The sequence below is a fragment of the Lathamus discolor genome, chromosome 6, assembly GCF_037157495.1.
Source record: "Lathamus discolor isolate bLatDis1 chromosome 6, bLatDis1.hap1, whole genome shotgun sequence".
NCBI classification, from domain to species: Eukaryota; Metazoa; Chordata; class Aves; order Psittaciformes; family Psittacidae; genus Lathamus; species Lathamus discolor.
Genome location: NC_088889.1, coordinates 14,880,249 through 14,904,837, shown reverse-complemented (window position 1 = coordinate 14,904,837; position 24,589 = coordinate 14,880,249). Strand labels below are relative to the sequence as shown.

General features: G+C 49.6%; 2 protein-coding genes across 3 annotated transcripts in view; one reads left to right on the top strand and one right to left on the bottom strand.

The window, feature by feature from the left end:
* The window catches only part of NID2 (nidogen 2), a 14,526-nt gene extending 3,584 nt beyond the window's left edge, over positions 1 to 10,942 (top strand). The window contains exons 3-22 of one of the 2 annotated variants that reach the window (XM_065686345.1): positions 531 to 763; positions 1,032 to 1,444; positions 2,097 to 2,246; positions 2,323 to 2,568; positions 2,843 to 3,043; positions 3,216 to 3,434; positions 3,670 to 3,813; positions 4,147 to 4,275; positions 4,363 to 4,506; positions 4,598 to 4,717; positions 4,815 to 5,051; positions 5,689 to 5,925; positions 6,062 to 6,283; positions 6,438 to 6,607; positions 7,426 to 7,555; positions 7,725 to 7,896; positions 8,394 to 8,551; positions 9,120 to 9,243; positions 10,015 to 10,127; positions 10,221 to 10,942. In XM_065686345.1, coding sequence (XP_065542417.1) covers positions 531 to 763; positions 1,032 to 1,444; positions 2,097 to 2,246; positions 2,323 to 2,568; positions 2,843 to 3,043; positions 3,216 to 3,434; positions 3,670 to 3,813; positions 4,147 to 4,275; positions 4,363 to 4,506; positions 4,598 to 4,717; positions 4,815 to 5,051; positions 5,689 to 5,925; positions 6,062 to 6,283; positions 6,438 to 6,607; positions 7,426 to 7,555; positions 7,725 to 7,896; positions 8,394 to 8,551; positions 9,120 to 9,243; positions 10,015 to 10,127; positions 10,221 to 10,231 — 3,573 coding nt within the window. In that variant the 3' untranslated portion in view covers positions 10,232 to 10,942. Of the gene's footprint in view, positions 1 to 530; positions 764 to 1,031; positions 1,445 to 2,096; positions 2,247 to 2,322; positions 2,569 to 2,842; positions 3,044 to 3,215; positions 3,435 to 3,669; positions 3,814 to 4,146; positions 4,276 to 4,362; positions 4,507 to 4,597; positions 4,718 to 4,814; positions 5,052 to 5,685; positions 5,926 to 6,061; positions 6,284 to 6,437; positions 6,608 to 7,425; positions 7,556 to 7,724; positions 7,897 to 8,393; positions 8,552 to 9,119; positions 9,244 to 10,014; positions 10,128 to 10,220 lie in introns of both variants that reach the window. The other variant, XM_065686344.1, reaches the window with a different exon arrangement.
* RTRAF (RNA transcription, translation and transport factor) lies at positions 10,496 to 24,589 on the bottom strand. Its single transcript, XM_065686346.1, has 8 exons — positions 24,414 to 24,589; positions 23,383 to 23,507; positions 21,801 to 21,900; positions 20,513 to 20,599; positions 19,317 to 19,405; positions 16,192 to 16,260; positions 12,226 to 12,274; positions 10,496 to 11,492 (listed from the first exon to the last, which is right to left on the bottom strand). Exons 1-8 carry the CDS (start codon positions 24,472 to 24,474, stop codon positions 11,338 to 11,340), a joined length of 735 nt encoding a protein of 244 aa, XP_065542418.1. The 5' UTR covers positions 24,475 to 24,589; the 3' UTR covers positions 10,496 to 11,337.

Genomic DNA, 24,589 nt, shown 5'->3' with positions numbered 1-24,589 from the left:
GCATGTTTTTTCCTGAGGAAACCAAGCTAAAATTGTTCTCAGGGGAAGCGGGGGGCGGGAGGCAAGTTTTCCTCTGATGCTGATGGGATGGAGAGGGGCTGCTGGTGTCAGGGGCAGGATAGGAGGTGGAGGATGGGAGCAAGGAAGCTGCAGTGCACCAGCCTGGTGCACGGGTTACACGGCCAGGGATGCTTCTGGGCATCATGGTCCAGGGCTCCCTCCAAGGGACACGCCTGCACTGATGCAGCTGAGAGGGGGTGGCCTGGCTGTGTCATGGGCTCTTGTGGAGGACGATAAATGTCCTTCCCAGCACATTGCACTGGGGTTTGGCCATGCACAAGCAGCCCCTGCTTCTGCCCTTGCCCAGGAGGTCTCTCTGCAGGCTGATAAAGGGCTCTTTCGGGACACTTGTATGCAATGTGGTGTGTGGGGAACTGGCTTTCACATCCCTGGTCCCCTTCCCAGTCTCAGTCCTCTGCTGGCATCCTGCCCCTCCCTGACGTCTGTCTGTCCTGCTGTCCCTTTGGCAGCTCAACACCTTCCAGGCAGTCATAGCCTACAATGATGAGGACACCTACGCCATCTTCCTCTACCCTGAGGGTGGCCTCCAGTTCCTGGGGACGCGGCCCAAGGAGTCATACAACGTCCAGCTGGAGCTGCCGGCCAGGGTGGGCTTCAGCTGGGGGGACGGCGATGACCCGAAGAGGGATGGGCTCTTCCACAGCCTGGCCAGCAGCGAGCCGGCTCTGAGGACCCTGGAGCGGTGCGTGGTGTCTGGGGGCTGTGTGGGGTGGGCAGGGGGAATGGGGTCACCTTCTCCCAGCCCTCAGAGCCGTTGGAAGGCTGGAAGCAGGAGGGAAGCGATCTGGGGTGATGGGCTGAGGTGGGGGGCTCAGCTCCATGTGCACAGAAGCTTTTTGGGAGCTGTGCTTGTGATCCCGGGAGGGGTGGTGTGAAACAGGGCCGGTACCTTTGGGGTGGGTTTTCCACCATGGCTGTGATGGATGTGTTTGTGTGCTGCTGTTCTGCAGGGAGAGCAACACGGGGGTACCAGGCGTGTGGGTCTTCCACGTGGGCAGTGTGGCACCGCTGGAGCACGTGGAGCCAGGAGCTGCGCCTGTACGTCACGCAGCCGGCAGTGCCGACTACACCCGCACACTCTACAGTCGTGCCAACCACTACAGCCGTGCTGACCACACATCCATGGAGCTGCCGGCGCAGCACAGCTCGGACACCTTGCATCCTGACCATGGACCCCGTGCCCCGGCGCTGCAGGGCATTGTCCCCAAGGGGCTGCCTGCATCCCTGGGGCAGGAGCGGAGCCGCCGGCTGCACCCCAATGGGGATGGCAGTGCCCAGCAGAGCTACTCTGCCAACCCCTCTTCCTACAGCTCTGGGCACCATGGTGTCGGTGTGGAGGAAGACGTGCATTTTAACCCTGACGGTGAGTGGCCGCAGCCCCTCCGATGACCGAGTGGGGACATCGCATGGTGGGTGGCTCCCTAAAAAAGGCCTCTTTGCTGCAAGCTCATCTCTTGCCAAGCAGCCGGGGCTGGAGCTAGTGTGGGCTGGCACTGCCCCTGCAAAGCTGCTGCCCTTCCAGCTCCTTTCCTTCCAGCCAACTCCTGCTGCCAAGGGGCTGCCGGAGCCATATGTCCCTGCCCGCCATACAGCCCTGCCTGCCGGGTTTGCTGCTGCTGCACCCACGTTGTGAGGAGGGAAGCTTGGAGCACGGGAAGCTCAGGGGACAGGTCCTGGCACGGGGCAGGGCTGGCCCTGTGCCCCCACCGCTGCTGAGTGGGCTGCGGAGCCACTGTGGCCTGTGCCTGCAGCAGCAAAGCCCCATCCGGGGCTGCTGTCTCCCAGAGATAAGCAGGAACTCGATCTCTCGCCTTCTGTCAGAGCTGCCTGAAATCAGGCAACAGGTTCAAACCCCTCCGCCCTCCCTGCGCATCCTGGGAAGCCTTTCTGGGAGTCACCAGCTGGCCTGTCTCCCGACAGTGTTGACGGTGGTTTTGGGTTAAAGAGGCAAGGTGCCTGCCCCTATGAGGGGTGGCTTTGTCACCATGTCCCCAACCCTTTCCCCTTGGCCCCAGTGTTCACCTACAGCGCAGCCGGCAGAGAGACATGTGCCCAGCACCATGGGCGCTGCTCCCCGCACGCCTTCTGCACTGACTACGCCACTGGTGTCTGCTGCCACTGCCGGGCCACCTACTACGGCAATGGCCGGCAGTGCCTGCCTGAAGGTACGTGGGGCAGGGGTGGGGACGGGCATCCCGTGCCTGGGTGGCCGCTGCCAGGGGTGCCCGTCTCCCTACCCAGGGGCTGTGCATCGCCTCAACGGGAAGGTGAGCGGGAGCCTGACGGTGGGGCGGGCATCCGTCCGCTTCCAGGACGTCGACCTGCACGCATACATCGTGGGCAGCGATGGCCGAACCTACACGGCCATCAGCGGGGTGCCCCAGCCCGCTGCCCGCGCTCTCCTGCCCCTCCTGCCCATCGGCGGGCTCTTCGCATGGCTCTTTGCCCTGGAGGAACCCGGCTCTGAGAATGGCTTCAGCATCACTGGTGAGCAGGGACCCGGGATGCACCATGGAGTCCCTTTCCTTTGGGGAACATGGCTTGCAATGGGGTGGGTTGCTCAGATGTAGGGTGATGTGTGGCATGGGGCAGTTAGTGAGAGGTGTGGGTTCAGGGCAGCCCCATGGCTCCTCCGATCACCTCCTCAGGCTCAGCTGGCAGTCACGTCCCTGCTGTGAGCCCTCACGGGTGTACCAGAGGAGCAGGGAAGCTCTGGGCATGTATGCCTGAAAAATCCTATGTCTGAATGCTGCCTGTTTAGGTGCCGAGTTCACCCAGAACCTGGAGGTGACCTTCTACCCCGGGGAGGAGACAGTCCACATCACTCAGACAGCTGAGGGCCTGGGGGCAGACAATTACTTAAGCCTTAAGACACACATCCAGGGCCAGGTGCCATTTCTCCAGGAGAACACCACTGTCCACATCGCTCCCTACAAGGAGCTCTATCACTACTCCAGCTCAGGTAAGAGCTCATGCTCAACCCCAGGTTTAGTTTCTCAAGCGCCATCCCTGTGTGCCCTGCCTGGAGCAACCCAAAACCACCCCGTTCCCACTGCGGTTCCCAACATCCAAGAAGCATCTCTGCTGAAGCCGGCTCCCCCACATCCGGTGGGGTTTCTCTTGCCGTCCTGCAGCTGTGACATCCTCTGCCCAGCGGGAGTACGTCCTGGTTGCGGGCACGGCCAACCAGACCTTGTCCTACCGCCTGCGGCAGAACATCACCTTTGCCGGCTGCCCGCACACCCGCCTGCTCGCCCGGCAGCGCCTGAGCGTGGCGCGCGCCTTCACCCTCTATGACAGTCAGGAGCACGTCCTGCGCTATGCGCTCGCTGCCCACATCGGCTCAGCAGGAGGTGAGCTCCATCACCCCCCCCACGGTGCTCACCCCAGGGTGCCAGCCACTGTTCACTTTGCCCCTAAACAGCCAAAGGAGACCGGATTCTTTTGGCACTGGGGGCCTGCAGCCACAGGTCCCTGCACGGGACAAGGGTGCTGTGGCAAAGCAGTGATGCCCATGTCAGGGAGGAGTGGGAACCCCACGTCTCCCAGATCTTTTTCCTGCCCCACTGACACCCGCCTCCCCTGCAGACAATGCTGAGAATTCCCCAGTGAACCCCTGCCATGACAGCACACACACATGTGAGGCAACAGCACGCTGTCAGCCTGGCGCAGGCATGGAGTACACGTGCGAGTGTGCAGCCGGCTACCGCAGTGAGGGACGGGGTTGCCGAGGTGAGTGGGGCTGTGAGTGGGTGCGAGGGGTGGCTGGTGCATCCTATCCCCCAGGGGACACTGTGATGGCCACTGCCATTTGGGGTGTCAGGAGATGCCACAGCACCTGCAGTCTCAAGAGCTGCACCAAGGATATGGATGATTCATGGGGGCAAACTGAGGCAGGGTGACGGGAGGCTGTGGGGGACACTTGGGGAGTGTTGTGGGGATGGAGGAAGTGGCAGATGTGAGATGAGCAGCTTGGGGCAGGACATCCCACCCCAGGCCAGGAGCAGCCAGACCCCAAAATGGGGGCGTCCAACCACTGCTGGTGGCGTCTCCCCCTTTCTCTAGATGTGGATGAGTGTGCAGAGGGCCTGAGCCAGTGCGGCCCCTTCACTGTCTGCCTGAATGGGCCAGGCAGCTACCGGTGCGAGTGCCACAGTGGGTACCGGCCGGCGGAGGACGGGCAGGGGTGTGTGTGTAAGTGCCAGCCCTGTGGTTTGGGGATCCCCCACCCCTGTGCCCCATGGGCCTTGCCCCAGCCACCCTCACCTCCTGTTCCCGCAGTGCTGGCACCAGTGAGCAACCCCTGCGAGGATGGGAGCCACCCATGTGCGCCGGGGGACCGGGCACGCTGCCTGGTCCATGCCGGGGGCCAGCCTGCCTGCGAGTGCCTCCCTGGGTACACTGGTGATGGCATCAGCTGCTCCGGTACGGGGTCCAGGGGGGACCGCAGGGTGCCTGTACTGCACGGCTGCCGGGGTGCCCTGCCCCGGCTGATCCTCATCTTCCCTGCGCACAGATGTGGATGAGTGTGCTGAAAACCCGTGTCACCCAGCCGCTGTCTGCTACAACACACTGGGCTCCTTCTCCTGCCGGTGCCATCCGGGCTATGAAGGCGATGGTTTCCAGTGCACTCAAGGTAAGGCTATCTGGTTGGCCCCATACCCCCAGCTCTGCCCCAGGCAACTTCTCGTGTCCTCACTCTGCTTTTGCTTTGGCTGTCCCGGCATCGGAAGGGAGCACACAGCGGCTGACACCCTGCCAGCACGAGCGGCTGTACCCACGGGAGGTGCCACCGGGACCCTCACCTGTGGGCAATGGGCACGTGCCCCAGTGTGACGAGGAGGGCCGGTACCGGCCCCTGCAGTGCCACAGCAGCACCGGGCACTGCTGGTGTGTGGATGCCGCGGGGCAGGAGATCGCAGGCACGCGGACAGCACCGGGCAGCACACCGCCTCGCTGCGGGACCCCAGGTCAGTGCTGCCCCGTGGTGCTTGAGGGGGTGAGGGGAGGAGGGTCGGGTCCTTCCGCATCTCGTTGGCATCCCAATGGGATCAGTGGGCACCCAGCTGGTAGGAAGCATCTCGCAGCACTGGCTGCTGTTGTGCTCTGTAACAGAAGGTGTTGGGAAAGTGCTGGAACAGGAAGAGCCCTGCCTGTCCCTGCCCATCCCACATGGGTGCAGAACTTTGGCCCCAACTACCTGCAGAGTGGGGACAGTGGGGCTGAAGAGGGAGGAGGTGACCGTCTGCTCAACCACTGAGCTGGGGGCTTCACTGTTATGGCCTCGGTGTGGGTGCTGCTCAATGGGTGGTTGGGAACATCAGTGGGCTCTTGGGTCTTCTAGGGCATCCTGGCCCATGGAGTTATAGTAGCAGTGGCCATTGGGGCACCTCCTGTGTCATCTTGAGATGGAGGTGACAGCCACTGGCTGGTGAGGGGCCTGGAGAAGGGCAGCCCCAGCACAAGGAGGGGAGGCCAAGTGGTGCCAGCAGAGCATCACCCAGCACCTCCAGCCGTGGGAGAAGCAGGGCCAAACCCAGGTGCCAGGCGGGTGCAGGGGAGCTGCACGGCACCCCCTGAGCCTCGAGGGGTGTTTGCTGCCAGCAGAGTCCGTCCAGCAGCTGACCCCCTGTGAACACGCGCGGCTGTACCCGCGGGAGGTGCCACCGGGACCCTCACCTGTGGGCAATGGGCACGTGCCCCAGTGTGACGAGGAAGGTCGGTACCGGCCCCTGCAGTGCCACAGCAGCACCGGGCACTGCTGGTGCGTGGATGCGTCAGGGCAGGAGATCGCAGGCACGCGGACAGCACCGGGCAGCACACCGCCTCGCTGCGGGACCCCAGGTCAGTGCTGCAGCACCCCAGCATGGAGGGGCACCCAGCAAGGAGAGGGGGACCAGGGCCTCCGGCAAAGCCCTGAGTCCCCCCAGGCTTGCACATGGGGTCCGTCGCAGGGGTTGACTGTCGCCCTCCTGTGCAGAGTCCACAGAGCGGCCGCCCACCATGTGTGAGCGCTGGCGGCAGAGCTTGCTGGAGCACTACGGGGGCAGCCCCCGCAGCGACCAGTATGTGCCGCAGTGCGACGTGGAGGGCAACTTCACCCCGCTGCAGTGCCATGGGGACAGCGGGTACTGCTGGTGCGTGGACGAGAGCGGCAGGGAGATCCAGGGCACGCGCTCGGAGCCTGGCAGCACCCCGCCATGTAAGAGCTGAGCACCCCAAACATGATCCCCTCTCCCTGACTTAGCAGAGCACAGGCTCTCAGTGCTGCACCCCATTCGTGCTCAGGTACGGAGCCATGGGGCCAATGCTCCCTGAGCCGTCTTTCTCCTTGTCTCCCCCTGTTTACGTGCCAGGTCTCCCCAGTGTCGCACCGCCCAGTGTCCGGCCCTCGCCCCGGCCCGATGTGTCCCCACCGGCCACGGGGACGTTTCTGCTCTATGCTCAGGGACAGCAAATCGGCTACCTCCCGCTCAACGGCACGCGGCTGCAGAAGGAGGCGGCGAAGACCCTGCTCTCCCTGCACGTACAGTATCTCCAGCATCGGGTCCGGGGTGCAGGACCACCGGAGGGAGTTAGGAACAGGCTGATGTGTTTCACATCGCTCTGGACCACTTTTGTCTGCACTCTGATGGTCTGAGGCTGATTGAAGGTTGATGTTGGTTTGTGGGACATCGGTCATGTTGGCTGCTGTGGCACTGGGAGGGAGTAGAAGTGCTCTCACCTCTTCCTCCAGCCATCCCCGAGCAGAGGGGCAGGTCACAGACGTGGGGTGCCTGCCCAGGGAAGGAGCATGGGTGCTTGCAGAGGTCCCTTGCTCTTCAGTCACTGGCCCCGGGCTGCCATCCGCACATCTCTACTGCAAAGTTGCCTTTTCCCTTCCTTGGACTCCTCTTGGAGCATGGCCATATGCATCTCCATCCAAGCCAGACCGAAGGAGAGGAATGCTGGAAGCTGGGCCATGACCCTCCCTGCACCCTGGGGAACTGAAACACCTTGCCAAGCATTCCCTTTCCCCATCCTAAAGGTCATTCCTTGGGCTGGCTTCACTGTTGGAGCAGTCTCTCCCTGAGCCAAAGGGTTTCAAACCCATCTGGGTGTGGATGTGTTCCTGCCACAGCTGGCCTAAAAACCTCTGCTGCAGCAGTTAGCTGGGGGGTGTGCAGTAGGAGCCCATCAGTGTTGGGTTTCCCAGGGAAAAGGGATCTGAAGTGTCATTCCCTATTGCTCCATCTTGCAGAGTGCCCTGGGCAGCTCTCAGTGCTGGCTGGTGGGATAAAGATGAGGCTCCTGCCTGTGGTCCAGGCAGGATTTCACCCTGTGTCCCTCTCCCAACCCTGGCAGGGCTCCATCGTGGTGGGGATAGACTATGACTGCCGGGAGAAGACTATCTACTGGACCGATGTGGCTGGACGGACCATAAGCCGGGCGAGTCTGGAGCCAGGTGCTGAACCAGAGACCATCATCAACTCAGGTGTGCTCCCATCACCCAAACCTGCCCAAAGCCACAGCAGAGGGTCCATGCCTGCCTGTGCCCATCACAGGTTTGGGGTCCCCCACTGCGCCCTCACATCCCTCGGCTTTGGGTCAGGACGCTGTGACAGGTCCAGGAGCAGCTCTGACCATGCCCATCCCTCTGGCAGGACTCATCAGCCCCGAGGGGCTGGCAGTGGACCACCTGCGCCGAGCCGTGTTCTGGACTGACAGCGGCCTGGATAAGATCGAGAGAGCCCGGCTGGACGGCTCCGAGCGGCGGGTGCTCTTCGACACAGACCTCGTCAATCCCCGCGCCATCGCGGTGGACCCTGTCCGAGGGTGAGCAGCAGCGCAGATTTGCACGCAGGGCTTTGCAGGGTGTAAGAGCTGGACACTCGGTGGGGTGCCAAGGACCCATCCTACATTGCACACCCGCAGCAGGGATGGGCTCTGTTCCCCACCCCTTCTTTCACTGTGAAATTCAGGATCTGGCTAAACCTGCTGTTTCAGCATCAGGATGTACGTTATTTGTGAAAGCTTTGAAACACGCCTGGTGTTCGAAAACACAAGCTGTGCCTCTAGGGTGCTGTAGTGATCCGAACTGTGCTACTCCTAAGACTCGCCCTCATGTAGGAGCTACAGTTTGGGCCGTAAACATGCTTGACATTATTCTGGTTTTCTGTTAGAGAATTTTTCAAATCAAATAAAGATTTCAGGCACTGTTACGGGGAGAACCTGGCCTCTCTTCAAGAGAGCCAGTAACAAAGAAACAGCTCCTCATCTCCTACCACTCCTGTTGTGTGTCCTGCTTGTTCATGATGTACTTTTTTCCCAAGCAACCTTTACTGGACGGACTGGAATCGTGAGGCACCCAAAATTGAAACATCCACTGTCAATGGAGCCAACAGGAGGGTCCTGGTGAATAAGGACATCGGCTTGCCCAACGGCCTGACCTTTGACCCCTTCTCCAAGCTGCTCTGTTGGGCAGACGCAGGTAACTTCTTCACCCAGGATGGATCAGACCGAGACATATCAAGCCTCAAGGGGAAATCCAGCTATGTATAAGCGCAAGTAAGGGTAGGACAAGGAGGAATGGCTTTAAACTAAAAGAGGGGAGATTTAGGTTAGATATTAGGCAGAAGTTCTTCCCTGTGAGGGTGGTGAGGCCCTGGCACAGGGTGCCCAGAGAAGCTGTGGCTGCCCCATCCCTGGCAGTGTTCAAGGCCAGGTTGGGTGGGGTTTGGAGCAACCTGGTCTGGTGGAAGGTGTCCCTGCCTGTGGCAGGGGGTTGGAACTGGGTGACATTTAAGGTCCTTTCGACTCAAACCATTCTGTAATTCTGTGTATGTCTTATGTCTTCAGCCTATTGCTACCTGTGGGCTTCTCTGCCCCCTTCCACTGTCCTGCCCCAAAGGACTTTGTGTAACAGGGTCAGTGGGGCTCACAGCTTACGTTGCTTCTACACCCTTAGGTTGAAAAGCTGTTTCAAAATTCAGTGAATACAAAGAACATGCTTGGTGGGGTTATTTTTGTGGCCTGATACCTGTCCTGTGTTTGAAAAGGAACAAAGCACCTGGAGTGCACATTCCCTGATGGCACCGGTCGGCGTGTCGTACAGAACAACCTCAACTACCCCTTCAGCATCATCAGTTATGCCAATCACTTCTACCATACGGACTGGAGACGGTAAGGAAAGAAAACCCCCTCCCTCCCACAGCTGGCAATGCTCAGGAGCATTTCCTAGGGCTCTGCTCCCCGAAGTGGCCAGGAGCCAGGCTTCACACTCCCTGCGGAGCTGTGCTAGCAAGCAGCTTGGAGGGCCTTTGAGCCAGAGTGGGGGGAAATGAAACATATCCCCAGCTTGCTCCCTGGTCCCCAAGTCCTGGAACCTCACCAGAGCATTCAGCGTCTCCTGCAGTGCCACGTTCAGCAACACCCGCTTGTAAATCTCAGTGCAGAAGTTGTTTAGGAACAACCCCAGCTTCCCAGGAGGGACAGAAATAGTGGCTGGGTTTGCTGGGTTTTTTTAACTAAAGCTTGGCACATTTCTGAATCTAGATTAAGTCAAAGAAAATATTCTGTCCTCGGTTGTTCCCTTCCCCCCCACCACCCGAGGCCTTCAGCATCAGGAACTCGCCTCTATTCTCACTCCAGCTGGAAGCTCTCAAAACTTCGATCCAACCATAGCAGATTACAACAAATGCTTAAGTGCTTGTCATGCTTGCAGGAGACTCTCAGGGAGATAATCTCTCCTTGGAAGGCCATCTGTGTGACTGGATCACCAAAAAGAGACACTGAACAAACTAGATATAGATTTTAGGGGGGAAATTTATTTCCCCTTGTTCTGCCAAGTGTTCAGACCAATATTTTGAGCTGCCTCTGTTCCTAAATGTATATAGATGGGGGAGAAAAACAAGTTTCACAGGAGAGTAAAGCACTTCTCCCCCTTATCACCAGGGATGGTGTGATAGCTATCGATAAGGAAACTGGCTCCTTTACGGATGAGTATCTTCCAGAGCAGCGATCACATCTCTATGGAATAACTGCAGTTTATCCCTACTGCCCTGGAGGTAAAACCCACCCCAAACCCCACCCACCCTTGATTGTCTAACAAACAGCTGCTGTGTGCTTGATGTGCTAAAGACACCCATTTCTCCCTACAGCGAGGAAATAGTAACTGCTATTTCGAGAAACAACCATCTTTGCACCCAAAAGAACTTCAGACCCAGAAAACTGTCACTGCACACAACTAAGAGGGAGAAACCCTTAACCAAGGCCAATGAAGCAATCTCTTTTCTACAAAAGATTACTTAATGTTGTTTGAAGTGATACCTCAAGTCTTTACTACTGTATTTTTTTTTAAGTGGAAAACATCAATATATTACCAAAAAAATAAAAATGGTCCTGTGGATCTTAGGCAAGCAAACTTAAAATGTAGTTTCTTATTCAAATGATTTATTTTATTAGACAAAGAATGGATTCATTTTTGACAATCTGACCAACAGGTCCTTTTAGCCAAAAAAATAAGCACCGATGGGGAGCTTTGGTTGCAGTATTTGCTGGGTCTAAGTAATGTACAGCCCTGAAGACAGAGACTGTGTATGCTCCAACAGTGTGCAGAACAGTTACGTGATGTGGCAAAGGCATTGAAGATTTTCCAGAAGACAACTCTGTGTTTTCACCACTGCCTCAATGCATGTCTTTTAGTATTTATATTAGAAGAATATGCTAGAATTGGTCTGTTCATGCTTGTTGGTTCTTCTAAGTGCCTTCATAGACCTACCCAATGTAGACCAATACATGTTCAGAAATACCATTTATGATGTAATGCTTCACTTTTTCTAGGTTCCTACAATAATTGAATAAAATGGTTGGTTTAAGTTTCCCTTTGGATTTAGTTGTTAAGTATTTCAGCTGTAGGGTAGAGAGTGGAGAAGCAGCAAGCAAGCCAGGGGCAAGCTGTTCATATGGCAGGACCTCAACAAAAGAGGAATCTGCGGAGACTTTGTGTAACACTCCCATCTCAACACAAAGCCAAACACAATGAAAAAGAAAAAGGCGTATTTGCCAACTCAGAGCTATTCAGAACAATTTGTCTATTTTCCCCAACTTCATTTATTTAAAGAAAAATGATAGTTCCTTAGAAGTCAGAATTCCATTTCCTGTTTTCTTTCAAAACAGTCAAATAATACCATTTCGAACTGCATGCCAGGGTCGTACAGAGCTGTATGTAGTTCCTAATTGTACTAAGTACACAAGAGACTAAAAGCTTTTCTCTGTTCATCTCCCGACTTTCCCCAGTCTGTGGTCCGTCTTGGGATCAGCAATAATCGCCTGAACTGCTACAATCGCTTCATTAATTTTTGTTTGCAGCTCTCGGAGCTCCTCTATATGCAGCAGTCGGAGAATCTGAGCAGCTTCATTGAGAACTGCATCTGGGTGAGTCACAGAAAGAGAAGTCGTATCAAGCGTTTTCATCTGACATGAAGGACTTAAGAAAAGCTTAGTCAAAGTTAATGTTCTGCACTTCGTTCATGCTTGTAGTTTTCATACATGAAATAGGAAGCAACTTTCCTTGCTGCTAGAGAGGGACAGGGTGCTCTGCAAAACCTTGCTCAGCTCCCTGCAGCCCCTGCCACAGCCAAGTTCGGTCAGTATGGAACAATCCGAGTAGTAATTTAGGTATACAGGGGGCAAAAGTGAAGCCAACCCAGAGGTGTTCCAGGTCATCTGGCTATTGCTTACAAAATAACCTATCAGGTCATACCAACTTGTACTGCTTAGGATTAGATTTGAGGTGAATTATGGAACTAAACCACAGGGAAGCAGCACAGGGGTCCTCTGCTGGTAGAAACACGATTTACACCAGTAGTGAGATGCATTCCTCCCACTTGCAAACGTGGCTACCATTAAAAGCTGTTATTTAAACATTACTCTGAAACAACATATTCCACAGTTAAAGATTTATGCTTTTCTGTTCCAAAACAAAATGCTCAGGGGTGCTCGTAAATAACAAGCTGGGAGGGAACAATTCTTTCCACTACAGGGTTTTTTACTGTACACATTAGCTACATGTTTGACAGCAATATACTATGTCAAAGGCAAACATCAGTATTTAGAAGTAACATGACGAGACTACTTAGAAGTAACATTAAGAGAATTGCTTACCTCCTGTGTCAAAACCAAGAATGTGTTTCTCTAAAGCAACAGGCAAGCCCTTCAAAAAGAAAAAGCATATTCAATCAAGTACAATTAGAAACGTCACGCTGCATGTTTGGAAAATAAAATCAAGTGATACAGTGGGTAGCTCTGGAGGCCACTTGAGTTTTGCTTATGTAGATGTGTGTGACAACGTTGAAAAGTCATCGTGCTTGATTACATACAAGTGCCTTCGTGTCCTGAAACATCAAACCCAGAGTATTTGTAAAGAAAAATCTTCATGCTTAATAATACCCCGACTCGTCAAACAAACCCCATTGGATACAAGCTGCCCACATTCAATCCTTAAAAGGCCAACAGCAGTACTGTGAGAGAACACCCAATCCAGCAACATCGCTACCCAGACAAACAAAAAGCACGCACTGGTTTGGCTTTCTGAGGAACTAGTGCCTTCAAACAGCTGCCAGCTTTCAAAGCACTGCCCGATTTGAAAGAACTGTAAAAATACTCCGTAATCAAGTGAGTTTCTCAAGCAGTGAACTTGCAACCTCTATCAACATCCCCAGAAGCATTTTCTCAAGTGTTAAGCTTAGGAATAAAGCTAAACGTTCCATTTTCTAAACACTTGCTTTATTAAGACAGTACAAGGAAAAGTTTCATTAGTGGTCATTTCCAAGTACTGCTCTCTTTCTTTTGCTCTCTCCAGCTGGAGAGGAGCCGTCATGCTAAACAATCACTCACCATGTTACAACATGCACAGAGTTCAACAATGCAAGCCTTATAATCTGCTTTTACTACCTCTGTAACTTTTATTTCCAACATTTGTTTCTGAGCATTTGCCAAATGTCCTGCATTTGGCACAACAAAACATTCAAGTTCAATACTATTAGTTTCTACAATGATGGGGCTCTGAACATTCTAAACAGTGAGGATTTATTTTAAAGGCTTTATAGACATGTAAAAAAAAATAAAAATATCTGAGTTGATCAAACACACACTAAATACAAAATAGTGACCATAAGTCATTGGAGTTACCCCATTTTCAAAGAGTGGTTGTTTTTCATGGCTTCTTCAATAAAATGGATGCTGAACTGCTATCTTAAAATCTAACCCACTTGTTGATAAGAACACCACTAATCACAGAACAGTTTGAGTTGAAGGGACCTTAAATGTCATCCAGTTCTAAACCCCCTGCCACAGGCAGGGACACCTTCCACCAGACCAGGTTGCTCCAAACCCCACCCAACCTGGCCTTGAACACTGCCAGGGATGGGGCAGCCACAGCTTCTCTGAGCAACCTGTGCCAGCGCCTCAGCACCCTCACAGGGAAGAACTTCTTCCTTCTAATAAATCTAAATCTCCCCTCTGCCAGCTTAAAGCCATTCCACCTTGTCCTGTCCCTACATGCCTCTGTCAAAATCCCCTCTCCAGATTTCTTGTTCACCCCTTTAGGCACTGGAAGCTGCTCTAAGGTCTCTCCAGAGCCTTCTCTTCTATGGGCTGAACAAGCCCAACTCTCTTAGCATGTCAACAGCAGAGGTGTTCCAGCCCTCAGAGCATCTTTGTGGCCTCTGGATTCCCCATTTCAGACATATTCTTGCAATATCAGACTTCAGACATAAATGTTTCAAGAAAATAGTTTTAAACATAAGGCTGCAAATTGCCCTGGTGTGTTCTCAAAGCCACACAAGCAGCAAAGCATTGATTCAGTCAGTTCTTTGTGGACAAATTCCCCAGGGCCACTACAGGTACCTCCAACAGAGAGTGACCGCAGTGCCACCTTTGGAGGTAGTCTTTTGAGACATCCTTAGATTGAGAAACGAAGATCACCTTTAAATCTGTAACTACACAGACTGCTTAAATTCACAGCCACATTCCCCAAAAATTTAATTTAAAAATGCTGCACAAAACACTTGCAATGGGCAAACCACCACAGCCACCTGCCCTGTAACTGGAAGTGTCAACAGTAAAACTAGATTCTCTGAGGTGGCTTCCAGATTTCAGAGTTGGGGGGAGAAGTTATCCACTTAGTTGTGTTTTCAAATATGCCCCAGGTATAGCCTTTGGGAGCATCCTTACAGTGATCCTGAAGGACATTTTTGTACTTGACACTACCTATGATTCACTACAAGGCTGCCAGTATAAATCTGAATCCTGTCTAGACATGAAGTACATTGAATTACCAGCCATTCAAAATGTAATCTAAAAAAAGCCAAAAACCCTCAAACCAAAAAACAACAAAACCCCAACCATATGTGTTATGTCTTACCTTCAAATAAGTACCTTGACAACCAAACAAGATAAATCTCATTTTACTTGGTGCATTTAAGCCACAAGCACAGCAGTTTAACTTTCCTCACCAGAGTCTCCATATATATCCTTCAGTCAGAGAACATTTCTCAGTCTGTTTTATCTTTTCCCCACTCTATCTTGATATTGCCAGGCATGCTACTCATGACATTCTGTATATAAAGCCGTCTGCCATGCTGCAGTCAGACATTTATCACCTGCTTCCAGGGGCAAGGCTTAATATACAAAGCGTCACTGGCTAGTATTTTGGCATTAACAAGCCAGCCAAAACCATAAGAAGAGGTTTATTTTTCCTCTCCTTCTATCCTGCAACCCAGCTATTCCCTCTGCTTTTAAGCAATTTTCTTCATTCATCTGCTACATTGCAATGTTGATGATTGCTGCTGGCACACAAAGCCGTTTTCCCACCTCCAATCCCCTGCCTTTTCTCCACCTCACTTGAAATTTAGCATTTCTAACAAGAATACACTCCCAGTGACACATATCATAGTGACATATCAACCTAAGCCCTGACAATGCTCTGAACACCTATCGAATATGAACAATTCTTTGTCAAGAAAAAAATTCAATGTTCCTCAAAGCAGCTAGCTCTGCCAAACACAGAAAATCCCATTCTGATCCCTGCATGTCAGCTGTGCAGCTATGTAAACAGCAAATAAAAGCAGCTTTTTATTAACATTTGTTATCAAATGTAAAATGAACACAGCAACCTCGGCTGCTTTTGTATTTTCCTGCTCATTTAGCAGTTTTATGGGTATACAAAACCAAAAACCAAAGCGTTGATGTTCCAATGCTTCTGGAAATTACTGCACTACAACTTAAGAGCACCTGGGATTGCTACTTAGTACATAAGCAATATTATGGCAATAAATAAAGCATGAACTGTTCTGAGCAGCTGCTAGAGAAGATGAAGGGATCTGCGCTCTTTGACCAGATCCAGTTTCTTTAGCAGGGACACTTCTAAACATACACCTGCATGGCAAGAGAGGCCACCTTCCCTGCTGCACCCAAGAACTAATGCAGCAGTTGCTGTGCCATATGCCAGAGGGAAAAGCTGGAAAACTGGGATGTTTAAAAAATGACAGTCTGAAAAACCACAGCCATCATCTAGAATATCCTGCTTGTGGTTAGAAAATAACTGCAAAATCTGAGGTTTAAGTGCATAAGTTTCTTTCCCCACCTCTTTTTGGGGAAGAGCAGGAGGAAGGAGTTGGACATGCAACATTCCATCCCTCAAACACATACAAGGTGTACATATGAGGCAAAACACTCCACAGAAGGAATGTTTCAACCTGTTTATGCAGCCAGTGCTGCTGATTCTGAGGAAAAGCTGGATCATACATTTGTTTGCACACTGCCAGCCTGCTGCACTGAACAGTAAGGGTAATACTCTAGCAAGTAACTAGGCAGGGAACAGCTAGTTACTGATATATCAGTATACCTTTTTGTATTCAACTGAAACAAAAAAAGCTTTGCAAACTACTCTCCATAATCCTCTGGGTCTTTTTGAATCAGGATGGCAAAGATAAAGCAAGGTTCCACCACCATCCTAAACAAAGTGTTTAAACAGAATTGGTCTTGACTGAGATTACAGACATTTATGCTTACACTTTTTCCCTTGATATCGAACAACTGGCACTAGACTCATGCTGTGTATATACGAACCTCCTTGGACTGACTGGCCTTCGCTATGGCGTCCTGCGTCAAACGCTCTTGAACCAAAATGCGAATTGCCTAGAAAAACATTGAAGGTGAGAGTCATTTATTTATGTCTTGATGCATTTCTCTGCAATTCCAAGGGAAACATTATAACCCAGCATCACCTCAAACCCGCCATTCTGCGAACAACTTCTTGGAAAACTCTTTCAGACCTTAAACCTTTTCAAATAGCACTATACATTAGGAGTAGTATCTTACACAGGTGTTGTTTCTTTGGCTGTGGGGAGGAACTTAACCAGAAGAGACAAGGGCATCACACTATTCATTTCAGCCACTGATGGGCCAAAACCTGCAAGGTACTAGAACACTCGTACAGCTTGTGTTTTTTAGAACGGAGAATAGGAGGCCCAGGGAAGACCTTATTGCTCTCTACAACTACCTGGAAGGAGGTTGTAGCGAGGTGAGGGTTGGTCTCTTCTCACAAGTAACAAGCAATTGGATGAGAGGAAATGGCCTCAAGTTGTGCCAGATAAGGTTTAGGTTGGGTATTAGGAAAAATGTCTTCTCCAAAAGGGTTTTTAAGCGCTGGAACAGGTTGCCCAGGGAAGTGGTGGAGTCACCAGTCCTGGAGGGATTTAAGAGGTGTAGATGTGGCACTTAGGGACATGGTTTAGTGGTGGACTTGGCAGTGCTGGGTTAATGGTTCAACTTGAGGTTGGAAAAGACCGTTAGGTTAATCAACGATTCTGTGACTACAGAATGAACTAATCACAATCCCAAAGCAGCAGCACCATCTTTATTGTTCCAAGAACACACACCTTTAATGCTGCAGCAACACAGCTTCTTCAGGAAGCAAATCCTGCTATCAGCATCTTTTAGTAGGTGCTGAACCACCTTCCACATGCAGAGGAACCTGGAGCAAGGCTACACACCCAGGTTTTAAAAAAGACTGAGAGCAGAAAGGAATTATTTTTAGACACAGGAACAAGAACAGCCTTGATTTTAACAATCCTGCTGCTCATCTCTTTCTACTGGCTCCAGTACATAGCATGAAATCGTATCGGAGCTATCAGTTACTGAAACCTACAGCTGTAAATGCCTCTAAAAATAACTGAAGGAACACCATGCAGGCAGACTTCCACCAGAAGAACTGGGTCTGTTAAACACATTCCTCAAACTTTCCCTGATGAGTAGCCAAATGTGACAGAAGCGGTCTTACTGCTTCGTGCTTTTCTCCCAGGATTTCTCCTGGTTCTGGTCATGATTAAAGTTGAAATGATACTAGAAAGATATCACTGAATACTTCCAGAAATCTTTCTAACTGAAGGGAGTAGCCTGGACAAGAGTGATTTGATGAGAAGTTTACCTTTAAATTCCAGCAGTGAAACCAGCCCGTGTAGAATTTTGAGTGCCTTTTGCATTAGAAAAGGCTATCCAACTGTGTTACACAGATGCTTTCTGATGAACCTCCCAGATTTAAATTAATAAAATGGGAGTTCAGATAGCTCTTTGCCCACTCTGGACAAGGTCTGCCAGATCTGTGGCATGCTTGCACCCTCTGGTCTCCCCTAAACATCCACTCCCCAGGGTCCAAGCCTGAACAGGGATCATAAATTCTCTGCAAATGTGCTTACTGTGGTATGAAATTTAAAAGGTTTCACTGTCACATCCTAATACCATCAAACCTGAAAACTAGCATTGCCATTGCCCCTGTAACATGAACTGCCATGGCAGAAATCCATTCTCACTGTAATTAAAAGCAAGAAAATTTCAGGCTCGTGGTTTTGCTCAACCACTTCTGTCTGAGAAAAGTGAGACTAGAAATGTAGCAACAGTGACAGAAATGTAGACAGCAGAAAACCCATTCTGGTCACTTCAAGCTGCTAGTACCAAATTAGATGGTACTAGATGGTCCTACCCAGATACAGTTTGTTAACCTTGAGACAATCCTGTAAGCCCACCTGAAGGAACTCTGTCTAATAAGGGCTGAGCTCATGCTGCAGATCCTCAATTTCACCATTCACAGGGTCTCTTCTCTCTCTGACACCCCTTTTCACTGATTTTTGCAGGGGTTTAGGTCTGGAGGTTTTTTGGTAGGGGGTTAATATATGAGATCTCCACCACTCTTCAAAGACTGATGAAGGGTTCGAAGGGTAGTTTGGGAAAGCAAAGGAGTATACCAGACTGAAGAGAATGAGAAAGTGATTGATGGGATAACTGCAGGCTGTCATTTCATTAAGAAACCAGGCTAGGGTGGTAATACTGTTAAGTATACCTTTTACAGACTTACACATGCTATATAAACTTCACTACCCACGGCATTTAGGTTCTCAAAAAAGAATTTAGAAATTATCACAGGTGCTGTAACAAACAGATCTTATTGGGTTTTTTTCAGTGAAATGAATTTATTTCAGTGCCAAACAAAACTAAGCTTATTTCCATATTATGGCAGGATCAAGTAGGAACTCAGGAATGCTAGTCTCAGTAAATTCAGTACTTCAAAAACACAGTACAGGTTCGACCCAAAATTTACAGCTAACTATGGAGTTCCACCAGTAAGTTACAAATTTTCTCAGTCATAAAAAAGATGCTTTAGAAAATCAATTAGCCTATTTACCACATTTAAAAGCCATGATTAGTTGTCAAATTGAATTGACTTCAGTAATGACAGAGTCAACAGTTCATAGGACAAAAAGAGGAGGAAGAAGCCTTTAACTGTGGTTACTCCCTAGGATGTTTGTTTTAAAAAACAGCCTTTGCATCACCGAGCTTCTATGTCTTGACGTTTCAGTTAATTGCTAGCACTAGAATACAATCTTCTCCTTTGAGCATGGTCCTCAACACTTCTGAGGATCATTAAAAACACAAACTTCAAATTTGGAACAACAGTTCTCAGTGTTGGAACTCCAGTAACTCAGCTACAAATGAACTGCTTACCAAGATAATTATCCATTAATTTCCATGATTTATATGCATTCTTATATGCTTGAACAGACACATACAGAATGAGTTCTACTTTCTATTTTTTCTTCAAAAGTCATAAATTTTAACTCTGCACCACAAGCTATTACACGTATATCAGCCACTGAGGAAAAGAAGGAAGAAAGGAGGTATAAAACTGTGAAACTTACCTTAAGCATTATCAAGTAATCATCATGTCGCTGAATTTGAAGGAGATTAGCTAAAGCCATCACTCCAGCCTTGAAATCGGGATTATTCACTGTAAAAATGATCATTATTAAAAATATGTGCTAGTTTAACTGGCTCCAAAAGGCAGAACTAGCTTCCTGACTCCCTGGTATGGGACTGTTCTCAAGGATGGGTAAAGCCAGAATAAACAGCAGTGAGCAATAACTTAGTCTAGCTACAAAAACAATCAAAGTGTGCGCCAGGCTTCATAATCATGTGCAGAACAACATCCAAACACAAGCAGCATTGTTTTCAACACCAAACACACTGCGTATGTTCTAGTGTACAATAAACTGGTGTTAAATCTTTGAAAATAAAGCAAATTATACAAAGATAATTCTTTTTTCTGTATCTTTCTCTCACTGCAAAGAACTGTGCTGGGTGAAGGTAGGACCCATTCCTAGCTGTCTTTTTGTAAAAGGAGCAATGGGAGAAGACATGCGAGATTTTGGGCTAATTTTAGTCATTATTTTCCACCACTTCCATTATTGTGAATGCTTCTAGCAGTCAAATAAAGTGACGAGAGGTACATCTGGGGAAGACCAAGCCAACATGTAGTATGCTGACAGTATCGAAATAGTCTGCCATCACATTTCCTTAGTTTTGTTTGTTTATTTTAAAGATCTATTACAGTCTATAGTCAAAAGGAATCTTGCTATTTCACCCTAAGCTGGAGCAAACACTCATTGTTTATACAGCTCTCTGCAAAGCTGTTAAGGTAAACACCCTTCAGCTGCTTCCTCATTGCCTGAGAAGAGCCCTCCCAGCTTAATCATATCTAATCAAGTGTCTAGGCACCTCATACTGCTGGGAAAGATTCTCCCCTCAGCCCTTCTCCTTCTTTCCCAACAGAAGAAGCTCTGCATCAGTGCAGTAGGATTCACATGGAGCAATTCCTCTTCCTTTAAGTAGGAACACAGACAAGTGGAAACAAGTAACTCTCAAAACACTGTTCACAGAGAAGCAGTTTCAGCCAGCAAAGAACATATGAACTCTGCATTCCTAAACCTTTAAATGGGGCATTAAAGAATTGTATCTATCAAAGTATTAGAAGAACTTAAAGTCTGAAGAACACCACACAAGCCATGGAACACATTTCCACATGATGTACCCATACGGTAGGTTGCTGCACACTTACCATCCAAGTTGATCAGCGGTTCTGCAGTTTTTGCTGTATTATCAGTATTTTTAGCACCATCTGGGGTAGAATCCTTATACTTATCAGCTGTTAAATTAAGAAGCAAACATGAGCACCATTAGAACTAATGACAAAAATAACTAGTTATAAGTTTAGTACCAAGCTGTAGTTTGCTACAGCTGTATTTCTGAGGTGTGGAAATTACTCAGGAGCCTTCTGGGCTCATACATTGACATTCTGGAGTTCCCTACTAATGTGTCCAAAGGCTGCCATTCTAATGAGCTACCCCAACAGCTCCCATCTGCAGAAAGCTTGTGTGCTATCCAAGAGCAGCAGTAAAGCAGGCTCCACACTCATGCAGGACATTCTGCTCTTGATTAAGGGTATTCCTACAGTCTTCATCACAGAAGGCGGAACAAGCTGCACTGACAGTTCTACCACTTTGAAAATCCATCATTCCAACTAGCACTGGCCCTCTGCCCCAATCAGCAGTGTATGCAGGGCTCAAGAGCTACAGACTGAAGCTGGTTCTGATCAGTGAGTACAGCATTTCCAGTGAAGGCACTGTTTTATAGACTGCAGCATTCATCTACAACCCACACAGGGGTTTTCCAAGACCTCCTGGCTCCTCCATCTTTACGTAACCCTGAGTCACAGGCAGCTCACTTTCTCCATCAATGAAGGAATGAGAAACAGTTCTACAGATTGCAGGTATTTAAATCCCACCCCTGTCTTGAGCAGAGCTCAGCCCTGCCCAAGGAATTAAAGGTAACGGAAAACAGTACTTTAGCTGTTATTATGTTTGCCACCAGTAATTACATTTTTATCTGCACTCTCACTATAAGGAAATGAGCTGCTGATGACTGTTGACATTTTACTCAACCTCTTCATAACCTTGCCTTACTTCCCAAGGGTTCTGCATCTACTCCCTGTAAAACAAGGCTCTAAGAATAACTTATTTGAATAAATGTAGTACTACAGAAAATGCATTTAATACACTTTAGAGTAAGTTCTCAGAAACGCAATCCCATGGGAAGAAGGGTATAAATATATACAGTGGGGTTTGCTATATCCAGAAATAAAGTATTAAACGCAAGTACACTACTGCCCTGTCCCACAGGAGCAGTAGCTCACATCTGAACATGGTGCAAAACCAAGCAGATGAAATCATATTTTAAGAAAACAACATATGTACTTTTGACATTATGTTAATCTGACAAATACTTCCCAAAATTAAACAGGAAAACCCCGCTTCCCTATCATTTTGAAGTATTAAATTCACTCATACCATTATCTCCATACTCGAGCCTAACTGCTAAGCCGAGCAGCCAATCCACTGTTTCTTGTCGCTCTTGTATTTTGAAAGGACAGTTTACATCTTTCATATACTAAGGAGCAGAAAGAGAAGAAAACAAATAGCTGTTATGGACCTGCATGAATTAGGGAGGAGCACAGAACAGTCAACAGTCACTTTCTCACAGACCTTAAAGCTGTTAACAAGAAGCAACATTGTGAAATGTCCTGCTGCAGCATCCCACCTACCTCACACGTCTGAGCACTCCAATCCACCAATAGCTCAAGTCTGCCATTTAGTGGCACCTGCTTTTTAATGAATGTTACTCATTGTCAGACAGCAACCAGAGAAACCAAAATGCCCCTTTCTTTGCTATCTGTTCATGTTATGCAGTAAGTGGAGGCAAAAGAAAGGACAGAGAACAAATCACAGCAAAAATTTACCATCTAAAGCAGGAAGGAGGAATGATGCTACCTAAGGCTGTCACAATGTTGATATGATTCTGGGGGCAGCAGAAGTAATTTTTCCTTTCTTATGGACTGTGTACAACAGGAGGGCAAAATGTGGCTGGGACACTGTCCTTCTGAATCCAGAACACAGGACCCAGCCCAAACTGCTACCAAGACTAACAAAATCTAGGATACAGAAACATTCTGCTTTGCCCCTTGACTGGAAGGGGAGAAGTGTCCCATAGCCTCTACTTCGGCAGCACAGAGGGAAAGGTCATCAGGGGCTGGAGAGCACTAGCAGGCAGGGACGCCCAGGCAGGCACACAGAGGAGAGTCTGGCCAAGCCAGGAAAGATACCACTGATACCACAACAGTGCCAGCTGCCAGTAATTCTAACAGCATGTACATTTATGCATATGGTATTAGAACACTTTAGGCTCCTCCTTGCAAAGCACAAGCACTGTAACTCCAATCTGCCTGGGCAATGAGCAAAACACACAGTTCCAGTGTTAAAAAAAAGTGAGATGAATGAGCACTGAGCATTACTGAGTAGCATTTCCAGCTCCTTGCAGGGCTGTGTTGAGAGAAAGCAAAGAGAAGCAAGAGGGAATGCTCAACAGCCTTGTGGTGACTTGGAATGCTCAATGAGCCTTCAGGAGATCACTCACTGCTCGCCACACTGAGTGCTTAGCAGAGGAAAACCATCTGAAATTACAAGAGCTGCAGAGATGAGCAGCCACAGCTTTCTTGAGCAGCTTTCTTGCATACACTTGCAATGCCTACAAATAGTTTAGCTTAATCCATTTTGCTTTTGGTACGTAAGAATCATTAATGTAGAAAAGCTGTTTATTTGTAGTCAATCTTTCTACTTCAAGAACTGAATCAAATCAGGCAAAAAAAATTATTAGAATGGATACCCCACCTACTGCCAAACAAAGTTGAATGAAAACTCTGTACCAAAAGTTCTACTGTCTTAACTGCTACAGTTTGGTTTTAATAATACATTTAAATTCCTAGAAATGCAAAAGTTCAGAGACAGGACAGAGTCACTTATATTCCACAACTACAGCAGCTGTTAACTGTCATTTACATCATCATTTGGAATTGTGCTTGAAACAATGAAATACCTTTTCAAACGACTTGGGCCAGTCATCGCTGTGTATGTTTCTCAGGTTCCCTCGGTCTTCAATCTTGTAGTGTCTGATTTTCTGGTCTTCCAGCCAGACAATAAAATTTCTGAATTCCGTTTCATCTGTTGGGAGAATTAAACAAAGCAAAATTTAACCAATACCTTAAAGGCAAGATCGAGCCCTTAAGTTTTGATCTGGTTCATAAAAATACTGATGCCCTGGAGCACTTTCACATTTTACCATGAATATACACACATATATATGTATATCTAACACTGAAATCATGCACTCCAGGATAACCTCTGACCAAAACTTAACAATAATTGTTTCTTATTTTTCAAGTCCATTCCAACTGGCTATGACTGACTAACTACACTAAAAGGCATCAGCCAACACATTATTTTTATTGGGAATGTAGTTATAACTTAAATGAAGGAAAGGTGAAACAATGATAAACTCGGTTCCTAACACTGTTAGCTGGACACACGTTATATGTACCAGTAACCACCCCCGACATGAGGGAGCGTTCTGCATGAACTCCTGCCCCTTACATCACATAAACTAAGACTCTTCATAGGAGACTAAGAACAGCAGCAACATCCTCTGTCCCTGCACTGCAACCCTCCTTCCGCTCCACCCGCGAGCAAGGCTGACCCAAATGCGCACACCGCAATGCCTGGGGTTCCCGGCTTTCCCGGCCTAAACTCGGCATGCTCCCCCGATCGCTACGCTGCGGCTGAACTCTGCGCGCAGAGCGGTGCGCTGCCCTGAGGCTCGGAGCCCCGCAGACCCTCCTCGCTCCCCCCCACGGGGGACCCGGAGGCACGGCGGAGCTGAGGGCCGGAGGCTTCCCCCGCGCTGGGGCGAGGGGATCCCAGCAGAACGGACGAGCCGCCCCAGCAATCCCCGGCCTCGGAGAGGGGCTCTGGGGCAGCGGGAGCCGGGCCCGTGGCTGCCTGAGGAGAGCGGCGGGAAGGGAGGGCTGGGGAGGAAGCCACGGCGGCCCTCAGCCCCGCGCCGCCCCTCACCCCTGCAGTTGAAGCCGGCCGGGTTGTGGTAGTCGAGCGCAGAGAGCTTGCGACGGAACATGGCGGCACCGGCGCCTCCGCTCACAGCCGGGCCCTACCGCTCGCCGCGCTCAGGCCGGGCCCACGGGCCGTACGGGAAGGAACACCCCCTGCCCCGCTCTCTGCCTGCCCATTGG

Coding starts and splice junctions, on each gene's coding strand:
- RTRAF (XM_065686346.1), bottom strand. CDS start 24,474: ATGTTCCGTCGCAAGCTCTCTGCGCTCGACTACCACAACCCGGCCGGC. Junction 16,261..19,316: donor ATTACTTGATAATGCTTAAG/GTAAGTTTCACA, acceptor ATGTTTTTCTAG/GCAATTCGCATTTTGGTTCA. Junction 12,275..16,191: donor AGGCCAGTCAGTCCAAGGAG/GTTCGTATATAC, acceptor TTCTTTTTGAAG/GGCTTGCCTGTTGCTTTAGA.